The sequence below is a fragment of the Anoplolepis gracilipes genome, chromosome 4 (genome assembly GCF_047496725.1).
Source record: "Anoplolepis gracilipes chromosome 4, ASM4749672v1, whole genome shotgun sequence".
Taxonomy (NCBI): domain Eukaryota; kingdom Metazoa; phylum Arthropoda; class Insecta; order Hymenoptera; family Formicidae; genus Anoplolepis; species Anoplolepis gracilipes.
The window spans coordinates 11,393,033-11,415,227 of NC_132973.1; the positions used below are offsets into that span (position 1 = coordinate 11,393,033).

A 22,195-nucleotide genomic window follows, 5' to 3' on the forward strand; every position below is an offset into this window, starting at 1 on the left:
AAGTATCATGTGCAAAAATAAATTTTCATTGGAAAAGCGAATGATGGAAAATATATAATCATGACAATCGTCATGCAGGAATAATGCATAAAACGATAAATTAAATTTATTAGCCCGATAAGTTAAATTTTTTAACTGATTAAGAATAGGAAGCTTAAATTGAATGGAGATTCGATTGTAGTTTAATTATCGCTCTTTCGGAACAATTTTTGGGAACAGCGGTTTCTGAAAATATGTAGCTCGTATAAAAGACGATTATCGTTGTAAATAACACAGCAAGTGTGTAGCAAACGCCCGTAAATATGAACCGTCTAAAAAGTGCATAAAATGTACGTATACGTACTGTAAGCGTAAAAAGAAGAATTCTCGTAGTACTTACGATCGTGCGCGCCGAGAGCGATTGTCAGTGAAAGCTAACGGGACGTATTGTGCATTATGTGTCGGGAAGGAAATAAAATCAAAATCGATCGATCGATCAAGAGTTCCTGCCTCTTAATCTGCCATCTCTCTCTGCCTTGTCCTTTTCAATCTATATTATTAGTGTCCTGTCGAAAAAAAAAAAAAATAATAATATATCGCTTATCGGCTCATCCATTCGAGATCACTATCATTACTGGAATATGTAGATTATATATTGAACTCTTATGTGTAGAAAGATATTCATTTTCATTCAATAGTAGAATTGCTAAATTATATTTTTGTTACAAAAAAAGCAAATTTTACAATTAAATATAATTACTTTATTTAATTGTAAAGAATTATATGATTATATTTTGGTATACTTTATACTTGAAAGTTTGTACTGAAAAACCCTGAATAATTTGATTTAGATTCTTTCAAAAACGAGCCATGTTATTTTACTTATTTTTATTCAATAGTAGGACTGCGAAATTAGTTTTGTTAAAAAAAAAAAAAAAAAAAAAAAAAAAAACAAGCTTTTTAATTATATATAATTATCTTATTAATTGTAAAGGATTATATTATTATATTTTGGTATGCTTGAAAGTTTATACTGAAAAACCCTGAATAATTTGATTTAGATTCTTTCAAAAACGAGCCATATTATTTTACTTATTTTTATTCAATAGTAGAACTGCGAAATTAGTTTTGTTAAAAAAAAAAAAAAAAAAACAAACTTTATAATTATATATAACTTTATAATTACATGTGTCCTTGCTCAAACTTTTCTTACGTTCCAATTTTCTGCCGATTTCTGCGCTGAGTCTTTTAAAAGTCATAAAGTAATAAAAATCTAGAAAGGAAAATGTCTAGCCAATCGTTTTTTCCCCATAAATGAAGAACGATACATAGATGCGGTAATAAGATTTGGTAATATTTCCTTCGTCGTGTTTAATTGGTTGTTATTGGAAGAAACCCTAGAAATTTCCTATTCGCCAATCGTTACGCTGTATGATAAACGCAACATGACATTGGGATCAACGGAAATGTCACTAGAAAATAGATTCTCATTGGATACAAGCACAGACTTCACGGATCTCTCTTATAACCTCATCTGTAACTGTTTACACTGCTACTCCGCGTTCCGCGTCCATATCATTTATCATCTTCGCTGATCTTCACTTTCGCTATCACCACCCGTCACCCGTCACCCGTCACCCATACATACGCGTATCGTCTCACTCTCACATATCGCCATCCTGGGTATAAATTTCGGTATGTTCCACGCGGATAAGCAACGACGCTGGTTGTGAATATTATATTCGTGAGTGGTGGAAAGAGAAGGTGCCGAAGATGCTCTGGACGGCGATGATCGGCATGATTCTATCCAGCGTGGTGGCTGTCACCGCCGCCCTGCATTCCTCCACCGCTTTGAACGGCGGTGGTAATTCTGAGAGCCGTTGCGAGCCCATCACCATCAATCTCTGCATGAACATCCCGTACAACGAGACGATCATGCCGAACCTGATGAACCATCAGAAGCAGGAAGACGCCGGCCAGGAAGTCCATCAGTACGTGCCGCTCGTCAAGATGAAGTGTAGCCCGGATCTGCGTTTCTTCCTGTGCACCGTCTACGCGCCGGTCTGCACCATCATCGAGAAGGCGATACCGCCGTGTCGATCGCTTTGCGAGAGCGCCCGCTCTGGTTGCGAGGGCCTGATGAACAGTTTCGGTTTCGCCTGGCCGGAGGCTTTAGATTGCTCCAAGATGCCGGAGATGGATGGCACCGAGCTCTGCGTGGGTAATAACGAGACTACCCCTCGAGAACCAGCCGCGCCGGTTTATCCTCCACCCCGTAGGCCGGTAGCGGAGTTTCAGCCAACCTGGAACGAGGGTCATAAGCCTTACGGTAGTGGCGGTTTTGCTTTAGGTGCCAGAGATTTTGGCTTTGTCTGCCCTGTCCAGTTTAAAGTTCCTCATGGATTAGGATATTCGCTCAAGGTTGGAGACAAGGTGGAGCCTGATTGCGGAGCACCCTGTGACGGCATGTTCTTTACCGAGAGGGAGAGAAAATTCTCGAGAGTATGGGTCGGCACTTGGGCGTCTATTTGTGCCGCATCGTGTTTCTTTACATTCTTGACGTTTCTCATCGATACGGATAGATTTAGGTAAAGCCTTTCTTTCCTCACAAATCAAACTGCATAATATTTTGTAGTATGTATCATGCAACAAGTTTAGTCATTGAAAGAGAGAATATTGGTGAAATATGATAGATGTGTCGTTACATTATTGATAATTTTAACATTTGTTATAATATATTACTAAATCATAAAAATAAATTATAATATGGATTCTCCTAGTTATATATAATCCATGAAAACAAACATATTTTTCAGAACTTGACAATTATAGCTATTGTTGTATAAAACAGTAAAATATTACAAAGTATTAAATCTTTACAAAACGTGTTTGAAATAAATTTAATTTTTTCAATTTTTTTGCACAGGTATCCCGAGAGACCTATTATTTTTTTGTCCGTATGTTACCTGATGGTAGCATTGGTTTACGTGATTGGTTGGGCAGCGGGCAACTCTATAGCTTGCAGAGAACCATTCCCACCACCTATGGGTATTCGAATACAGATGGCATCGACGATTACGCAGGGTACCAAGCATGAACTGTGCACCGTACTCTTTATGGTCCTTTACTTCTTCGGTATGGCATCAAGTATCTGGTGGGTCATCCTCACTCTCACATGGTTCTTGGCTGCTGGATTAAAGTGGGGACATGAAGCGATCGAGACCAACTCGCAATATTTTCACCTGGCTGCCTGGGCCGCTCCGGCCGTGAAGACTGTTACTATCTTGGCGATGGGAAAAGTGGAAGGTAAGGGGAAATAATTAAAAACAAATATTAAATTTTACACCAAAATGTTGATATGAAATGAACAATCGCCTTCTTTATATCTTTTTCTTTTAATAATACAAGCATATTAAAAGTAAAAATTGATGTTACATATTGTCTGAATCTTTGTTAGTCATGGGATTAATAGTTAATTGTATTTACAATTAGTTTTAACAGTACAATTAAACGGAAAATTTTTTATTGTTATATTATTTTCATTAATTGTATATTTATAAAAAAAAAACATACATATTTTATGTTTTCTACTTTTATCTAATTTCTAATTTATTTTACAGGCGACATATTATCTGGGGTTTGCTATGTCGGTCTTTGGAACGTGGAGGCTCTTCGGGGTTTCGTACTGGTGCCACTATGCATCTATCTTATACTGGGTACCGCGTTCCTTCTGGCCGGTTTCGTTTCGCTCTTTCGCATTCGCACAGTGATGAAACACGATGGCACAAAGACGGATAAGCTTGAAAAACTCATGATTCGCATCGGGATTTTCTCCGTGCTGTATATCGTACCTGCCCTGATCGTAATCGCTTGTCTTTTCTACGAGCAAGCGTATTTCGATCAATGGATGCTTACATGGAACATGGAAATGTGTTCACGTCCGGGTCCACAATCTCTCTATTCGCTGCCGTGCCCGGTTGGTGAACGCACACGCGACCTTGGTCGTAGACCAGAATTCGAGGTCTTTATGATCAAGTATCTCATGGCGATGATTGTCGGTATAACCAGCAGTTTCTGGGTATGGTCTAAAAAAACGCTCACTAGCTGGCAACAATTCTTCCATCATATACAAGGTCGCCGCGCCGAGGCCTATGTTTAAAAGTGCTGCGTTTGCTCTCGTCAATACTCTCTATACTCCTTTTATAATCCCGAGAAATCAGTACACTTGAAAGTGATCATAAGGATTGATAGAATTTTCGAAAGCATTTTCATAAGAACAAATTAATGTTTTTCAACATAGATTTTTGTGACTAAACACTTGCGTATTAAAAGAGTAAGAATATTTTCAGAGTAGAGGGAGATGTTTATGACGCAAATTTTATGATAATGATACTAAAACTCATATATGTTTATTAAATTGATGACGATCGCACTAACAGAAGTAAAGTCTGACTTCTCGGTGTTATGTTCTTTTGCATAATGTAAAAAATGTCATTTTTCATTATAATTAGTAAGTGTTACAATTATTATCCAATCATTAGCTTTTAACAAAATCTTTTAATTCATTATTTAACATCGACGGAAATTTTTCGTTCGATCTTTTTTATATATTTTATTTATGTACACATTATTTATGTTACAACTACTTACTTTGCAGTCTTTCTAACTTTTGGGAACCCTTAGTTTATAGCAATCAAGTCAGATCTGAATCAAGCTAGCAAATAATACTTCATACTTATTTTGTGGTTCCTTTATGAATAATTAAAGGCATGCATTAATATGCATCGCAGTGCCAAATAAGATTTTTGTCTCTAACACTTCTCTATCGTGTAATCTACAATTCTGTGAGATATTTGGACTAAATATCAGTCAGTTTAAAAGTATTATTAGACATTTTTTCTCTTCAGTAATTTAGTTTCTTCTTTTTATGAATATGATTCTGTTTAAATTGAATATATTCATATGCTGTATAGCAAACAAATCAAATGTTCAAAGTTTTTAAAACAGCTAATCGGATCTGAGGATCCGATATAATAAATATAAGGATTAAGATTTTAATAGCAAATTCGATTAAATGCATTTAATGCGCACTGGTACATATTACGTCGTACATAAATTGACAGTACATATATTAAGCGATTGGATTCTCAAAATTTCGCACAAGTTATTATGTTGCAGAATACATATTGAATATTTTTATTAATCAAGACTTATATTTTGATTTTAGTATCTACATATATCTACATATACTATTAATTAGCCTCAGTCTATAATACGTGATGCAAACCTAGATTAAGAAGCAAGAGAGCTATTTCCTTTCCAGTGTAAGAGAGCTGGAGTAAGCGACTAAAATATTTTTATTTCCTTACTCCTATTTGTTGTAGACTGGTTAATATTTAAAGTACGACAAGCTTTAGTTTACACCAGTGCACATAATTTTTGCATCTAATCGAATTATTCAGTATAATATAAGGATTAAGATTCATAGATTTTAATAATCGTAAATAATACTTCATACTGCCGAATTTTTCGAAATTCTCATTTTATTTGATAGAGAACTAAAATCTATTACACTTAATTTGTACGAGGCGTTTTTAGGGAAATGAAAAAAATGCAATAATACACTCAAATGAAGACTTTAACGGCACTTGCCGAATATTTCTTCCTTCTTTTATTTTCTATAGTCGTTAAGAACAACTTTTTTGACGATCCTTTTTACGCGCGATGAATTTATCATCATCTGGACTGTATGTAATGTTCAATATCGAGGTCGCGTTTCAAATTTCAACGAGATTAGCTTGTAAGATTGACTAAGTGTGCTACTTTAGGTTAATACCAACATTGTATATAATTATATGCGTTCTTTAACTCTATACTCCATGTATTATAATATATTTTTAAAAAACTGTACATATATATACATCAACGTGCTATGCATGATTAAACTTGCGCGAACAAACCGCGAATTCGTCCAAACAGAAATTACCGAGCTTTTGTCTATGAAAATTTCGTGCTACATATAAAATACGATACGCATGATTATATTATATTATCAGAGAGGTTTCTTTCTGATATTATTGAGGTACGCGTGAGTATATATCGAACTTTGTCGAATACACGAAATATAAATTTTATGGTCGCTATATTCTTTATATATAATAAATATAAGAAATGCATATATATATATATATATATATATATATATATATATATGTGTGCGTGGGTGCGTGTGTGTGTGCGTGGTGCGTGAATTTTAATTTGCTCTGCTGCCCTTACTTAACAGTTTATTTACAGATAATTTTTCTTGACAAAAGATTATGTGATAACATTCTATATAAGTATATAAATGTGTGCCTACACCATCTACAATTATATTAAAAAATTAAAGCTTTACAAATTATACAAAGAAGATAACAGAGTTTTGTTTATCTCGAATTCAATGATAAGATCCTACATTATTAATATTAATAGATTCATTTAAATTTTTTACAAGACATTTATATGAATATATATAACAAATATCATTATAGAAAAATTATATATATATTATCCGTTATATCATCATAAATTTCCTTTCATAGCAATTTTTATAGTATTTTATTGTTAAACAGGTCATCTCTTGTTGAAATACAAAGTATGTATTTTAATATATAAAGATATTTTAAAAAGAAAAAAATAATTATTATGAAGAGAGATCTTTACGAAGACGGTTTTACTTTTGGCATCTTGAGCAAACCGATTCTCCTAAGATGTCTTACTATCACTGGAGTCACTGTCAGGGATATTGATATTCTAATGGGCGCAAGTAGCTTATGAACGGTGTACGCTATTACAAAGTCCGTTGAGGTTTTTAACACTTTATCGATTTGTTCATTCCCACCTGTCCACTTCTGCGTGAAAGGCATCACATCAATTCCACTGAAATTAAAAATTCATGTCACTAGAGAAGAACTAACAAAGAATTTCTTTGAGATAGAAACTTTGAAAAGCAAAATAACAATTTAAAGGAATTATATTAATGAAATAAAAAAAGATATGTTATTTTACAAATCGTCATGTTGTATGAAAAAGAAAAAAATTTATATGTTAAAATAGATGGATTATGAGAAGTTAATAATATGCAGTTGTGCTTGAGAAGTTGTGCACACTTCATAGAAAATTTCTTTGTTAAAGCAATTAACGTTTGTTAAATTAATTAAAAAATATATATTTCTTATTATAAATCTTTGATATTTTTTAACTTTAAAGAAAATGTGTACAATTTCTAGATGATTTTTCATGACTGACCTAATGATCACCATATAACAACAACCAAGACTTATCAGCGAGATAGTAATGTGAAAGGCAAGGAGAGTGCCACCATAATCCCTCAACATCAGGTGAAATTTATCCCGCTTTGACATGCTCGCGTTCGCCAGCGGTATCCCTTGATCCTTTTTGGCGTCCTTCGACGTTTGACAGTTGTCAGTCGAGTAGCACATTTTGACGATATAGCTCGGCCAGCATGTCGCTCGTAAAAACGGACTCATTAGGAAGGCATTAGTTGTGGTACCTAAGCGATATAATTGCCTGACGTGAATTTCGAGCTTACAGATGCTTACAGAAGCTTGCGTAGTTCTTATTTATCTTGAAGATCTGAGATTCTCAAGTGTACGAGAACTTTCGACAAAGCTTATGCGACCATCCAATATTGTTAACAATGCAATTAATCAATATAAGAAAATAAAAAGTCTGTCTGAATTTTTTTTATTGTCGTGAAGGTATTATCAATTTGTGATGCCGGATCTTTGAATCTTAGTAAAGTAAATTCTCAAATTCTTAATTGTATATAATTTTCAAAAAAATTTAATGTTAATTTTTTATATTGATATTGATAATTGAACAATTCATATAGATTACAATATATTACATTTATAACTAATTTTCTTTATCCTTTTTACATATCTAGATTTTCAAGATGAAAATATCAAGACATTATCTTCTAGAATTCAAAGTACTAAAAGATGCAAGTCGCAAGGAAGCGAAGATGGGAGAAAGCACCTCTACCCTCTAGAATCCACTCAAAGGTCGCTCTTACACGACAGTCTACGATAGTGGGAACGTTGCATGTCCTCAGCAATGTACTTGCCGTCCCGGGACCATTGTCCACCGGGCATATTGAGATGCATGGATCTACCGTGCGACGAGAAGGGTTTCGGCACGTTGCTCTGCATCGTGCCGTTCAGACTGATGGCGCCGAAACAATCGTACGAGTCCACGTGGCCGTCATCGTGAATCTTGGGGAAACCGGAGCAGTTTACCGCGGACATGATCGCGTCGCCGTTCTTCTCGGCGTACAGAGCGATATCGCGCACACGTTCCGGCGTAAAGCGACCGGTCTCGTTGGCGAAGATGTCGCAGACGTTGTTCGGCAAATCGAGTATCGGCGGATCCGGATAACGACGTACACTTGTCACGTGTAGCGCTTGCTGCTTTCGATGAACTGCCGCTGGAGTTGCGTACTGTATTTCCATAGATGCTACAATTTAAAAAGATTATGTTATTACACATTATAATGTTATGTTGTATCAGAGAAGAGTTTATTATATACAGATTGAGGTCTTATATAAGAAAGACAAGGCTAAGAAAAAATAAAGCAAAAGTTTATTAGACTAAAAACAGAAAAAAATAGTTAATTATATATATATGGAATAATTTTTAAAATTATTATATAAACATATAAATTATAATACTTAACTATAATGTATTATACTAATATGAAAAACAGAAAAAGAGAAATTATTATATATATGTGATGTAACTGCAATGTTGATAAATATAATAATAAGGTAAAGAGAGTAAAATAATAATAAAGGATAAAATCATACACATTTAATACATTACAATATTTTATATAATATATTATAATATATTATATGTAATATTTAATAATATTTATCATATGAAGCATCTATGATATTGTAATAATATATTTATGTAATATATTATTGCAATATCAAAGACGCTTCATATAATATAATGGAAGACTATTATGTGAAATTTGAATGTCATGTATGTACATACATTTTATAAAGTGCAAGAATCATACGACAAAATTTTGTGATAAAAATGATATTTGATATCTATGGAAAGACATTATTAAAAACAAAACTTTCAAAAGAATTATAAATTTGCTATAAATGTATAAAAGTTGTCAGTAACAGAAGACTGAAAGACTGATAAACTACTGATGTTGGCTAGAAAATTAATATTGTTGATGTCATGGATAAAAACTTTCAATGTCATGTTAAATATATCATCAATGTTGATGTACTTTGGACCTTGGAGGAAAAAATACAAACTTAAAAAAAAAAAACAGTTAATTTAAATATATTCTTCAACACTATAGTTGCTATCAATATTTTCAAATAATTCTTAAAAACAAGAATGGTTTTCGAAAATCGCTTTTATATAATCGCTAATATAATATCGTTAAACAACTAATAAATTAAGATCTAGAAAGTTTTCAATCATTTTCTTAATATTCATCTCTTTAATTATACAAAAGATTCTAACACTTTTTAAATATAATCTCAGCAATATTATGTATTGTCCCTACAAAGATAAAATAAAGCGAAATATGATTTAAATAATTATGTAAAATCACTTTGTACCTGTGCGTAAAACGCGAATTAAAGCGTTCAACGTGTCTAACGTGCCGATTTTCGACAATGCCATTGTCGAATCCGCTGTTATAAGAAATATTCAGAGTTTCGTGCAAAAAACGATACACCAAATACCGCTAATGACTAAACAGAATAATTTAGAAACGAGAAAAACAATCTAGACGATCCAGACTACACCGAACTTCATCTAGATTGTACGATCGTAACTATCAACTTACACCTACAGTGGTTGCATTCGGCGAGACACTATTTAGGGTGATTCCACAATAGCTGTCGTAAGTCGGACGTCGGAAGAGTTGACCAATCACAGTTGACTTTAGAGAAGAATAATCGAATATGATTGGTGGAACGAGCCTTAGTATTTAGGGTGATTCCACAATGGATTGGCTGACGCATTTTCTATTCCGTACTTCTATTCCGCACCATGTGACTTCACCCTTATAGATTACACTAGGAAATGATTGTAAAATAATTTTCAGTGTCTCATAAATAAATAATTAAATCGCATAAAATCAAGTAATCAAAGTTAAAAAAAAAAAAAATCAGATTTCTCCTTATGGATAAATCAAAAAGCTCGGAAGTAAAATTAATATTTTTATTTATTAATTAAATAATATAATACTTATAATAATATAATAATTATCAACTTGATTTGATGAATCATAAAGGTTGCGTTAAAAAATCTGTGCAAATAAAAAAATATTTGATTGATCAATCAGAGCAAAGAAACCTTTGCTTCTTTTGTCCTGATTGATCAATCGAATACCATCTATCGGGTGGATTTTCGAACTCACTTCTTTATAGCCAAGCTCGATTGTCTATGGCTAAAGGCAAATCTACAATAGTGTAGTAAGCCTTAAGCCGTAAGAAATTAATCACATTCGATTATTCTTCTCATTCAACTGTGATTGGTCAATTTCTTACGGCTTAAGGCTCGCTAAACCTATTGTAGACCCGGCCTAAAGCCAAGGGTCAGATGTCCGATGTGTGTGTCCTGTATCTACGCACTACGCATATTTAATCTATGCTATTCGTGGATCGTGCGTGTAACAAAGTATATGTATTTATATACGTATGCACATCGCGATTTGCGATTTCAATTTCTCCGTTTTTTTGTTCGTCGCAAAAATTAACGTGAATCTTGCGACTTTGAAAAAGACTGCGTCACTTTGAGCTCGAGGATCTTTCTCGAGAGTTGAAGGAAACAGCTTGAAAAGGGAAAACGAGTTCACTGATCGTTTTCGGCACTTTGCGCGATTAATGCGGAGACTCTCGAAGAGTCTCGCCTACGGATCGCTCGAGCATGCAAATGCAGGAAACCGAGGGTGCAGATGGTGAGTAAAAACACGCGCGCTTCTCGTCCTCGGAAGCACTCGTTTTCAATTTTATATCTAATATACTATTAGCCGCGAAATGATCTCCATGATCTTTGTTCCTTCGATGACTTAACCTTACTTTGCGTACTTTCCAATCTTTTTACCAGATTATTCCAAAGTTAATCCTAAGACTTAATTAATTTATCGGCATTGTTTAATTTATTTTTGTGACTTGTTTGAAAAAGAACGCGGGGAAATTAATTTTATAATATTATAATAGTTAAATATTATAATAATTAAATTTGATATAATTTTTTAATAATTAATTTATATTAAGAAATGTAATTAAATAATAAATGCAAGAAAAAACGCATGCATTATTTAAATCTGCTTTTTCGATATATTTTTATTTTTATTTACATTTGTTTACATGTCAATACATTCAGCATTTTAATATTTTTTAAATAAAAATATCAATAATTGGAGTTTATCATAAAATGTCGATATTTTCTTTCCTCAGGTTCGCCTTGGAACAATTCCAGTGGCTGCGACGAGGATCGCAGGCCAGTTCAAAAGGAGGGTAAAAAGTCAAACGTACTACCTCTATGGGGCAATGAAAGGACTATGAATTTGAATCCTTTGATTCTCACCAATATACAATCGTCGCACTATTTCAAGGTGAATCTGTATGAACTCAAGACTTACCACGAGGTGATCGATGAGATTTACTACAAGGTTTCTCATCTAGAACCATGGGAAAAGGGCAGCAGAAAGACTGCAGGCCAGACCGGCATGTGTGGAGGCGTGAGTATGTTTTCTCGGAAGAAATATCAATCTCTTTTTTTTCTTTGATTCCGTTTGTCTCCTTTTGTTAATTATTAATGCCTTTATTGGAAGTCTAAGGCTTGAAAGAAAGAAAAAGAGAGACAAAATCGTCACACGTCGATGTACTTGTTTGTACACGGATAATTGATTGTAGCACACTAGTCGGCGAATTCGAGGCGAATTGTCAGATGAGAGGTGAAATATCTGATGCTGAAAGATCATATCCAACGTTTAGGTCGATACTCGATGTTGATCTGGACGTAGCATTCGACACATGGAGAGAGATATTGATTGTTGTTATCGCAAAATAATTTTCAAACGTAACAGATTTCGTCTTTGCTTTCCTTTTTTTATTTAATATTTTAAATATTCTTACATTAACGTACATGTTCAGAAACAAATTATGCCTCTGGCAATTTGTAAAATAGAAAATTCAAATTTTAATATTTCTACAAAATTATAATAAATGTGCCAAACAAGTTTACATATTTACATTAAATGATTATGATTATGCTGCAATAAATGCAATAACATTAAGTGAAGCAGAGACAGAATTCTAACGTTTGTGACAGATGGAACCGCAATATAGTAAGAAAAAACTAATTAATATCGTTGAAATTATATATAAGCCAAGGACTTATAATATATAAAAAATTGAAGTTGATAATGCAAATAATATTTTGCTGACAAAATCAGACATTCGTGCGATGGTAATATTACCAATGCTAGCATTCATTCAGACGATTTTTAAATTCTTTTGGTATTATTACCATCATTGCACATTGTGTACAGTGTTTACCGCACCACTTATTGCAGAGTAGCATGTATTTGGTTCATATGTTGTACGGTAACACGAATGTAACTTAACTGACTGAGGGGGGTGTAAATTTAGCGGTTCATGCAGGTACGAGGCGTGGGAGCTGGCGGGATTGTCTCCACGGCTTACTGTCTACTGTACAAACTCTTTACGCTGAGGCTAACCAGGAAGCAATTAAACGGGCTCATCAATCATCCGGACTCGCCCTATATCCGCGCCTTGGGATTTATGTACATTAGGTAATTTGATTAAATATGTATTGCAAGGATTTATAATGTTTATTAAAATTACTTTTGCATATAATTTTTAGTGAAAAATATAATTTAGGGTGATTGATTCTTTACGAATATTTAATCGTTCACATTTCGAGCTACAAGTTGATTACGATTGTATAAACAATTACAATTATAGATATACGCAACCACCAGCAGACTTGTTCAGCTGGTATAGTGACTATCTGGAGGATGAAGAGGAACTAGATGTAAAGGCGGGCGGTGGACAGACGATGAAGATGGGCGACATTCTTAAGCAGTTTCTTACGAAACTCGAATGGTTTTCTACGTTGTTTCCACGAATTCCGGTACCAATTCAGAAAGACTTGGAGCTGCGACTAGCCGAGCGGTTTCCGCAGCAGCAGGTGAACGCGCGCAATGCTAAGCCACCGATTACGCTCAATAGTCACGGCAAGTACGGCAGTAAGGACAGCCGTAATAAGGACAACGGCAATCTGATGTCACGCAACCAACAAGCTCGACACATCCCCGACAGTGAGGCTCAGTGGGGAGAGGCGGAACGTATGAGCCACTGGCGTGCCAGGTGCGTCCACGTGGTATGAATACAACGATCACGTTATTTATTAATATTTCTTTGCTTAAAGTGTTGCGCGTATGTGTATGATTATAATATTGATACTAGTCAGGAAATGAGGTCGAGACGAGACTCTAGACGCGAGGAAAAACTCTTAGGAAATTATTGTCCTTATATGTATACATGTTTGCCATTGAAATTTAACGAGGAAGTGAGAAACTAATAATTACCGCGCCAATATAGATTGTAGTTTCAGTCGGAACAATCAATGTCATACTTCCGTTTGAACGTTTTTCTTTGTAGATCCGATGAGGATCGCAAGGACAAGAATAGGGACCGTGATCGGGAGCGAGAAAGATTGCGAGAACGCGATAGAGAAAGAGCTCGTGAAAGGGATCGCGAGAGGGATAGGCATGGCAGAAGATCCGACAGTCGTGATAGAAGTAGAAGACAGAAGGACTATAGAAGCCATAGTAAAGACAAGTCATACAGAGATCGGAGTAAGGACTGTCATCGCGATAAAGATCGACATCGGGACAGGTAAGTAAAGAGGACAAAAAGAATGTAGACAAGTAAAAGTAGATTTACAATTGATTTAGAGTTCTGTGCTTTATAAAAAAGATGTAGGCTCCAAATTTGTCAAAAATATTCATTAGCAATTAAATCAATATCGCTTCAAATTTCTTGCATTTAAAGTTTCTGATTCTTCGCTATTCATATTGCCAAACTATTGAGCAGTGAAATACCATAAAAGCAAATTTTGTAAGAAAAACGATTCACATACAGTATTTTTTATTTTTAATGTCAATTCAATATGATTGAATTCTTCATTTTTAAATTTATGTTTTGTGTCTCGAGATTAATGTAGATTCTAAAGAGTGATTATTTTAATTCTAGGAGAGGTTCACCATATGATTATGCTACAGAATTGGCACGTGAGCGCGAAAGGCAACGAAGGGAAAGAGAATGAGAGGTAAGAGAGATCCTCTCTCTCTCTTTATCTCTTTCTCTCTGCATATACTGTGTACATATTTAATTATTTATACACATGATGAGGATATAAAGAAAAAGTAACAGGAAGCTATACGGAGCCATCCACCATCATTACTAGCACGCACGACTACCATGTGTGCATTCACAAAGGGATGTATTCTGAAGCAGGATAGCTTAAATTTAACTCGTCTATATTCACACATATGTAGTTTACATGTTTTTATAAAATAAATTCGTCACACCATCATGCTGTCTTTTTATCATACTTATCTATATCTTTATGCAGTGCCTTGAAAGATTTATTTAAACAAATTTATTTTTTTTTACATTACAAAGAACTTGGATTGTCCTATATGCATAAACTAAACTATATGTAAATAATTGAAAAGATCACTTTCGAGCGATTTTTAATTATATTGTGTAAATAATTATTATTACAATAATCTTAAAACTAATTGCTCTTGAGCAAATTTTATGTGAAAAAGAGAAACTTTTTTGAAATTATATTTTTCTTCCCATCATTTATTTTCTCTATAAAAAATGAGTAAAATTTCGAAGCTGTCGAGGTACTTTTTAATACGCAAGTGCCATTTGTAGCAGTATATAATTTGAACCGGTATTTCGGTATGAATGACTCCGTAAAAGGTGAATAGAATAGTGAATAGAATAGGTAAATATTTGATCGAGATGGGTCACGCACTACAGCGGGCAGCATGGCTTAATAAAATGGCGAGGAAAAATGGCGACGACGACCGGACACGGATGAAGTCTGCAGTCTGTGACAGTTCATAGTTCAACGAACTATGGGAAAGGCACTTGTCACCAGGTGACAGCGTGACAAGGTGAAGAAACGATCGAAAAGCTAAAGCTATCACTGACATTTGTTATATCACGAGTGGACTCGCTGAACGCATCGATTCTCACGTGCGTGCGCGAATAAAATTCCAAATTTTCGTCGCCCTTGTGTAGTGTTTACGTTTCGTTCAACTTTGTTATATCCACAATTATGATTTTGATGGAACGAGAAGACGTTCACTTAATTATAATTAATGGTAATTAGTATATTGGCGCGAGCAACATCACCAATGTTGTCATGAATCATGATCCGCAAACAGGAAATGAGTCACGAGACGCGGGAAATTTTATTTTCAATTTTTTTGTAAAAATTAATTATTTATCAATTTTTTGGTGATTTTAAAAAACTACTTGTTATATTCAAGAATGTAATAAATTTGTAAAAAAAAGAAGAAAAATATTAAATTTGAGATATAATCAACTCATTTAATGTTTTAAGAAAAATCAAGAATATTACAATTTTTTTATCGAGGTATGTAATCTTGGGAATTCTAAAAATAGATGGGATATTTAGATATTAATTAAGATTTAAGTAGATATCTCAGTGTTCGAAAAACTCAATTTAAAATTATTAATTTGTTTTTAGTAATTAGTAAAAATAATAATCTAATTTTATTATTACACAATTATTATATGGAATAATTATTAACATTTTTATAAAAATAATTACAGATGATTGGCCGACGTTGCGCCTTTTTTGCTCTGAGCGTCCTCCTGATATTAGTCCTCGGTGTAAATGTCTACTTCATCCGGATGATTGTAGAGAGTTCCTCTTCCTCGCGAGGGATATATTCTAGAAATATTCCAGAGCCAAAGTCTAGACAAGATTCTTTTACATCTTCGCAGTCCAGTGAGAAAGATCTGCAAGATCGATCACAGTTGAGATTAGTCACAAAAGACATTAGTGAGAAGATCAAGGAAGAGATTCGCACGCTACCTTCCAAGTATTTTAAACAGAACACCAGCTACGCGCTCGTTCTGGAACGGCTGCTGGCCGAGCTAAGAATAATGTCAAACGTTCGCGAGGATATCTGGAATATCCCTAATAACAATGTTAGTAAGAAAAATATTCTAAAATAAACTTCTGTAACGTTTGAAGAGTTTATAACAGATTTCCAAATTTTAAATTTAATTTTGTTGGAAATTAAAGACAATAAATTATAATTATATATAATATAATATCTAATAATATAAATTTATTTTAATTGTATGAGAGATTTGAAACGAACTGACTTCTAACTAATCTCTTTTTTTTTTATTCTTCTCTATCTTTGTACAATGTTTGAAGATTTTATTATCTTGATTAATTTGATAAAGCTAAATCATTAGTTTTCAATCATGCTTTTTTATAATCATGTTAATTTATTAAATTGAAGTAAATTTAATAATAATAGCGAAACATAAATATTATTTATTGTATGCATAGTGGCCGGATGCGCATCAGCTAATTCCACCAGCAGCTCCGGAACTAGGGACTATCCTGGAAGTCTTGCGAAGGTCCAAAGTAGTTCGTGCTGATAACGCTCCATTGGGCACTCAGCTGAAACTCATGCTTAATCTGGAAAACGACGTAAAAGCATTATTCAAACCACAATGGTATTCCAGAGATGCTATTATACACGGACCAGTGTATCATGGCAAGGATAGACACAATGCTGAAGTGGTGGCTTTTTATTTATCATCCTTGCTGGCATTGCGAAGAGTACCTCTCACAGTTATACGAAAACGTATGTTGAAACGTAATGAAATAAGATGATGGAAGCGTCCATCCAAAATAGAATTGTAGCATTTTCAATTAAATTAGAATTACACTTTATCACTAATCATCACGTCGTGATGTAGGCTGTGTTCCAAAATTCAGTGCAATTACTGCCAGCATATTATCATCTTTGTCTAGTATTTAATGAACAATAAGGATGACGATATGCTGACAGTGCTGGTAGTGAATTTTGGGAAACAGCCATAGAAATCTCAATTAAATTATTTTCTTTCTTTTATTTTAATAGAGAGCCTAAAAATTTGCAATCCAAACTTTAATCGTTTTCCGACTGTAATTATTTTCCTCCAATCAGGAAAGCATAGTGTTTTTGAACTTTCTGCTATAAATTAATAAAGTATTCTCTCTTTCTATTCGTAGTTAATTTGATAGAGGAAGTTCGCAACCGTGCGACGCCGGCATTATACGCAACCATGTATCAAGAGGGTAATGACACGTGCCTATATGGCGTTTGCCATTATTGTTCTCTGGCTGATCCCGTTTGCGGATCAGGGGATACACTCGAAGGTGCTCTCATTTTTTGGCTTCCGCGATATTTAAGACTGGTCAAACATCGTCATCCTTGGCAACGAACGTACAAAAAAAATAAATTCGCTGCATGGGAAATCGACGAGGCTTACTGTGATAAGGTATACTTTTAAATCTAGAAATTTTTTGCTAAAAGTATTTAAATATAGTATTTAAACAATTTATACATATATACAATTATACAAGGTGTGAGAAAATATCAGAATAGCAAAATATCTCGAAAAATATAAATTTTATAAAAAAATATTTCAAATAAAAGTTGTAAGGCTTAAAATGATCTATTTGGCTTCATCAAAAAATGTTATATAGATAAAGGTCATTTACGTGACAACATCGAAAGTGATCATTGTATCTTCTATTATTATTAATATTAATATCTATCAGCGAGTTGTACAACTTGGTGTCAAAATGCCACGATTTTTCTCGTATGAATAATACGCAGATATGATTTTCATTTTGTAAATAGACTAATAAATAGGTAGTCAACCTATTTCACACAATATTATATTAATAATAAGAACAAGTCCATTATTATTTCATTTTGTTGTTATAACTTTTTAGTAAAGCATTTGTATGTCTATATAATATTTTTTTCTCATTTCTATTTGTAAAACATATTGGCACAGTTTGACAGAAAAAACCTATCATATTCTATATATATATATGTCAAATTAAGCAGTACTAAATATTAATACACACATTTATTAAATGTTATTTGATGTAGAACATTGTGTGTTTTAGTTTAATTACTTTCAATTCATATATTTTGCATTTTCACAAAAGAAATTGTGCAGTTGTAAAATAAAAAGACACATTGTCAGAAATGCATTTGTAGTTATATTTCATGTTCTTCAGAGAATTTGAAATTAATAATTTTTTTAAGGTAATGGATTCAAAGACTTATTCGCCGCAATCGTCTAGCAGACTTTTAGACTTGATCGATATGGCAATCTTTGACTTTCTCATGGACAACGGCGATCGTCACCATTATGAACTCGCGCAAAATAATTTTCATAATCCCGCTGTACTATTAATCGATAACGGGAAGAGCCTAGGCAATCCTGATATAGATCATCTCGATATCCTGGCGCCTCTTTATCAATGTTGCATGTAAGTACAAATTGTAATTGCAAATGAAATAAAATGTGTTTAATGTGCTTTATATTTGACATTATTTCTGAAACAGTTTGTTCTAAATCTCTATCGTTGCATTCGAAATTTATTCTTGTTTTGTCTCCTTTTTGTTAGTTTTGGAAATTGAAAAATGGGATAGAAATTTAAAAAAAAAATGAAAAATTTGAAAAAAGATTAATCTTATTTCAGAATTCATAAAACTACATGGGACAGGTTGCGATTATTCAGTGGTGGATCCTTAAGTATTGCATTGGGTAGACTTGTTGCACATGAAGCTGAAATATCGGATGTCCTTCCATTGATCACAGAGGCACATTTAAGTGCTATGGATAGAAGATTACTTATTATCTATGCCGTAGTGGAGAGTTGTCTGAAAAAAAAGAAATATGTTTCCAATGTGATCCTGGATCATCGGTAGCCCGAGGATGACTTTTTTTTATTTTTATTTAGAACAATGCAAAAAATGTTACCATGAATAGAAATGTTCTTTGTGAAAAATCAAGAATGGCAAAAGGAAAGAGAGAATTGAGAAATTAAACTAATTAATTGAATAAAATTAAAGAGTTTAAAGAATATAAAAATATAAATAAATATAAATGCATCTTTTGTAAAGAAATTTTTTAAGATTTTTTAAAATATTTTATTTTGCTAATTTAGAACTCAAGTCTTTAGTAGAATAAATTTCTATAATTTTTCTAAATTTGTTTTATTTAATGAAATAGAAAATAAAATTGCTTTGTTATATTTTAATAAAATTTCTTCAGTGGAAATAATTTCTCAAATCATAATGATTTTTTTTCATGCGTCTCTTTTTTAAGAGATAAGGGTAGAAAGACTGAAATGAGAAAGATGAACGAGACAATTTGAATGCGATTTATTTAATGACACAGTTAATTATCATTATTTGGATAGAGTTTGGAGTGCTGTGTACAGCGTTATAAATACGGTACAAACGTAAAAAACCTGTAAATGCGATTGTATTATCGTATGTATATTATTATACGTTGATGTGTCCCCTTCTCTTCTCATTGTAGCTAAAGAACACCATGCCATCAATCATATACATTATATATAGTCTTCGTGAATCTCGTATTATCTCCCGTAACGGTAATCTTTTAATTAGTATTATTAAAAAATGCATTTTTTATTTTCTACGCATTTTTTTAAATATGTAAACTTATTTATTAATTTCGAGGAAGTTGTGTGTTATCTGGAACAATAAACTCCTAATTTCTGAACTATAAAAAATTTTTTTAAATTTGAAAGAGAGAAATAAGTAAATTAAAAAAAAATTTAATATTTTCTAACGAAATCTTTTATACGAATTTTTGATTTTAATTACATAAGATTAGGATTTTACTTCCTTAAAAAAATACATATATATATATATATACAAAATATGAAAAGATAGATATATATTTCTCCTTGTTGCAAAATATAATAAACGAAGATAGACTTGGAAGTAAAAAAAATATATATATATATATATATATATATATATAAAAGCAGGCAAATAAAACTGTTGCAGGGAGATACCGAGGCCCATTTGTATGGGACTTTGAATCGAATTTGCAGCATTCTAGCGTAACCTATCCCGCTTTATATCTCATATTTACAATATTATATGACCAGAATTATTCACGTACCTTACAGGCTAGTTAAAAATTCCATTTTTAAATATGTATATATTTATATAATATATTTAGAGTGCCGTATCGTCATTCAGGTATATATGAGTATGTATATATATATATATATCAACATTCTTTAATTAAATAGAGCTTTCGTAGCAAAGTATGTATAAATAGACTATCTTTGCACAGACCACGATCGTTTGCTTCGAACTCGCTCGTTTATACATTTATCTGTAGAGAATTGTCGTCCATTTATTCATCTTTGAGATCCGTCCGCATTTAGATAATTTTACATAAAAAATATGTATCGGACGAAAGAGAAGTCTCTTATTCATTGAGAATTTCTCGGTTCGAAGCCATTCTCTCTCTTTTTTTTTTTTTTTTTTTTTTACGTTCTATCATTAATACTGTATTATATCAAACGACGAGATCGAGACGAGTCGACTTTCATTTTAATTATACGCTCGTCGTAAGTGAAAAAAATGCATCCCATCAAAATAGAATTTCGCAAACGGCAAAAGCGTAGAAATTATTGCATCGCATTCGCGTGTTTACACTCCGCAAAAAATTAGCCGAACCGAAAAAATTGAGGAAGTCTTTGTACGAAATCAAATTTTTGATATTTTTAATATTTTTAATATTTATTAGTGTCATTTCAGAAAATAAAAATAAAAAGAAATTTACTTGTACAATTTATCTTAATATCTCTGCTAGAGACATTAGAAATTAATCTCTTTTATGCATTCTTTTTTCTTTTTATTTAGTAAAAAAAGATTTTTAATCTAATTTTCTAAATTTTAATTTAATTTAATAAAATTAAGTTTTAATTTTATTTTATTTTAAGTCTTCTCAAAAATATGTAGAACTTAATTTTATAGAATAGATCTTGTAAATAAAATCTCTCGGTTCGTTTATTTTTTGAGAAGCGAAGAATCATCGCGCTTAGGTATTTATTGTTGCCGTCCTTTATTCATTTAATATTACATATCACACCTTTGGTGCAGAATGCACGTAGAAATCTATAAATCTAGGCCAGCTTTAATAGGCATATTAAATCCCTCTTAGGTCGTAATTGAAACTCTTGGTATCGTGCGATACCAGGATTAAAATAGCTGGCGCTTCATTGCGTGACTTGTTTTAATTTTATTGCGTTTTAGAGGGGTTTTAACGAACATAAAAGATGATATTTATTGTGATTAGAATTATCGCAAATACTTAACTGAATTCCTATCTCGACTCGGAAGTATGATTTATATTTGTAACTTTCTTTCTCGATTTTTAGTCTTAGAGATATTCCGCTGATAATTTTCCCTGATGATGAGGATGTATCCCCGTTTTGTGTAATTACCTTTTATTTATAAATAAATTCTCTTGCTCTTTTCGGCGATCAGAATGATTGCAAGAGTTATCGATTTTTACATCTTTTTTAGCTATTGAGCAGTCAATACACATATGTCTCGACCTTTCGGCGATGAGTTTTTTCAAAATATCTTGTTAACTTAGAGTGCTGATTCCACTCCGCGTGTCGAGCTGCTCAAATCCTCCGAGTGACGAGTATGCGACGAGTCCAGAGATGTTACTGAATCGCTGTCGTTGCTATGCGGACTCGAATAATTCGCCGCTTCTTGCAGCCTCATCAGCATGTTAAGCTGCAAAAGTTAAAGTAACAACATTGAAATCGATCATTTAATAAGATTGATTCTTGCATCAAACAATATAAATAATTAAAATTTTCTCTACAAATATAGTATAGAACTAATGTAAATTTTTTTCACCTTTTTTCTTCTTTCAATTATTTTATTTATTTAGAGGGATAATTTTTCTCTTACACATGCCATGATACAGTAATATAATTAATTTATTTT

The 22,195-nt window shown here is 32.8% G+C and overlaps 5 protein-coding genes across 18 annotated transcripts in view; 3 read left to right on the top strand and 2 right to left on the bottom strand.

The window, feature by feature from the left end:
• Positions 1–1,397: 1,397 nt before the first annotated feature.
• On the top strand, positions 1,398–6,388 carry Fz (frizzled class receptor). The gene is made up of 3 exons (XM_072890340.1): positions 1,398–2,567; positions 2,906–3,285; positions 3,600–6,388. The coding sequence occupies exons 1-3, from the start codon at positions 1,753–1,755 to the stop codon at positions 4,136–4,138; spliced, it is 1,734 nt and encodes a 577-aa protein (XP_072746441.1). The 5' UTR covers positions 1,398–1,752; the 3' UTR covers positions 4,139–6,388.
• Positions 6,389–6,596: 208 nt separating this feature from the next.
• On the bottom strand, positions 6,597–9,882 carry LOC140664836 (uncharacterized protein C18orf19 homolog A). Of its 4 annotated transcripts, none has more exons than XM_072890348.1 (4): positions 9,633–9,882; positions 8,156–8,497; positions 7,267–7,531; positions 6,597–6,897 (listed from the first exon to the last, which is right to left on the bottom strand). In XM_072890348.1, exons 1-4 carry the CDS (start codon positions 9,694–9,696, stop codon positions 6,678–6,680), a joined length of 891 nt encoding a protein of 296 aa, XP_072746449.1. In that variant the 5' UTR covers positions 9,697–9,882; the 3' UTR covers positions 6,597–6,677. The 4 variants fall into 4 exon arrangements, with proteins under 4 accessions (XP_072746449.1, XP_072746447.1, XP_072746446.1 ...); XM_072890346.1 differs by having other exon boundaries at positions 8,108–8,497; XM_072890345.1 differs by having other exon boundaries at positions 8,057–8,497; positions 9,633–9,881.
• Positions 9,883–10,654: 772 nt separating this feature from the next.
• Positions 10,655–14,647, top strand: LOC140665232 (pre-mRNA-splicing factor 38B). Of its 2 annotated transcripts, none has more exons than XM_072891072.1 (6): positions 10,655–10,978; positions 11,481–11,764; positions 12,678–12,841; positions 13,014–13,418; positions 13,713–13,949; positions 14,307–14,647. In XM_072891072.1, the coding sequence occupies exons 1-6, from the start codon at positions 10,948–10,950 to the stop codon at positions 14,377–14,379; spliced, it is 1,194 nt and encodes a 397-aa protein (XP_072747173.1). In that variant the 5' UTR covers positions 10,655–10,947; the 3' UTR covers positions 14,380–14,647. The 2 variants fall into 2 exon arrangements, with proteins under 2 accessions (XP_072747173.1, XP_072747174.1); XM_072891073.1 differs by having other exon boundaries at positions 10,656–10,978; positions 12,690–12,841.
• A 440-nt stretch (positions 14,648–15,087) lies between these two features.
• LOC140665231 (glycosaminoglycan xylosylkinase) lies at positions 15,088–19,848 on the top strand. Of its 4 annotated transcripts, none has more exons than XM_072891070.1 (6): positions 15,088–15,244; positions 15,930–16,310; positions 16,684–16,984; positions 17,395–17,663; positions 18,446–18,672; positions 18,886–19,848. In XM_072891070.1, exons 2-6 carry the CDS (start codon positions 15,930–15,932, stop codon positions 19,112–19,114), a joined length of 1,407 nt encoding a protein of 468 aa, XP_072747171.1. In that variant the 5' UTR covers positions 15,088–15,244; the 3' UTR covers positions 19,115–19,848. The 4 variants fall into 4 exon arrangements, with proteins under 4 accessions (XP_072747171.1, XP_072747169.1, XP_072747172.1 ...); XM_072891068.1 differs by having other exon boundaries at positions 15,103–15,454; XM_072891071.1 differs by having other exon boundaries at positions 15,103–15,326.
• The window catches only part of Sick (sickie), a 183,905-nt gene continuing 181,264 nt past the window's right edge, over positions 19,555–22,195 (bottom strand). For all 7 annotated transcript variants that reach the window (XM_072891062.1, XM_072891063.1, XM_072891059.1 and 4 more), the window contains one exon: positions 19,555–21,979. In XM_072891062.1, coding sequence (XP_072747163.1) covers positions 21,830–21,979 — 150 coding nt within the window. In that variant the 3' untranslated portion in view covers positions 19,555–21,829. The remainder of the gene's footprint in view (positions 21,980–22,195) is intronic.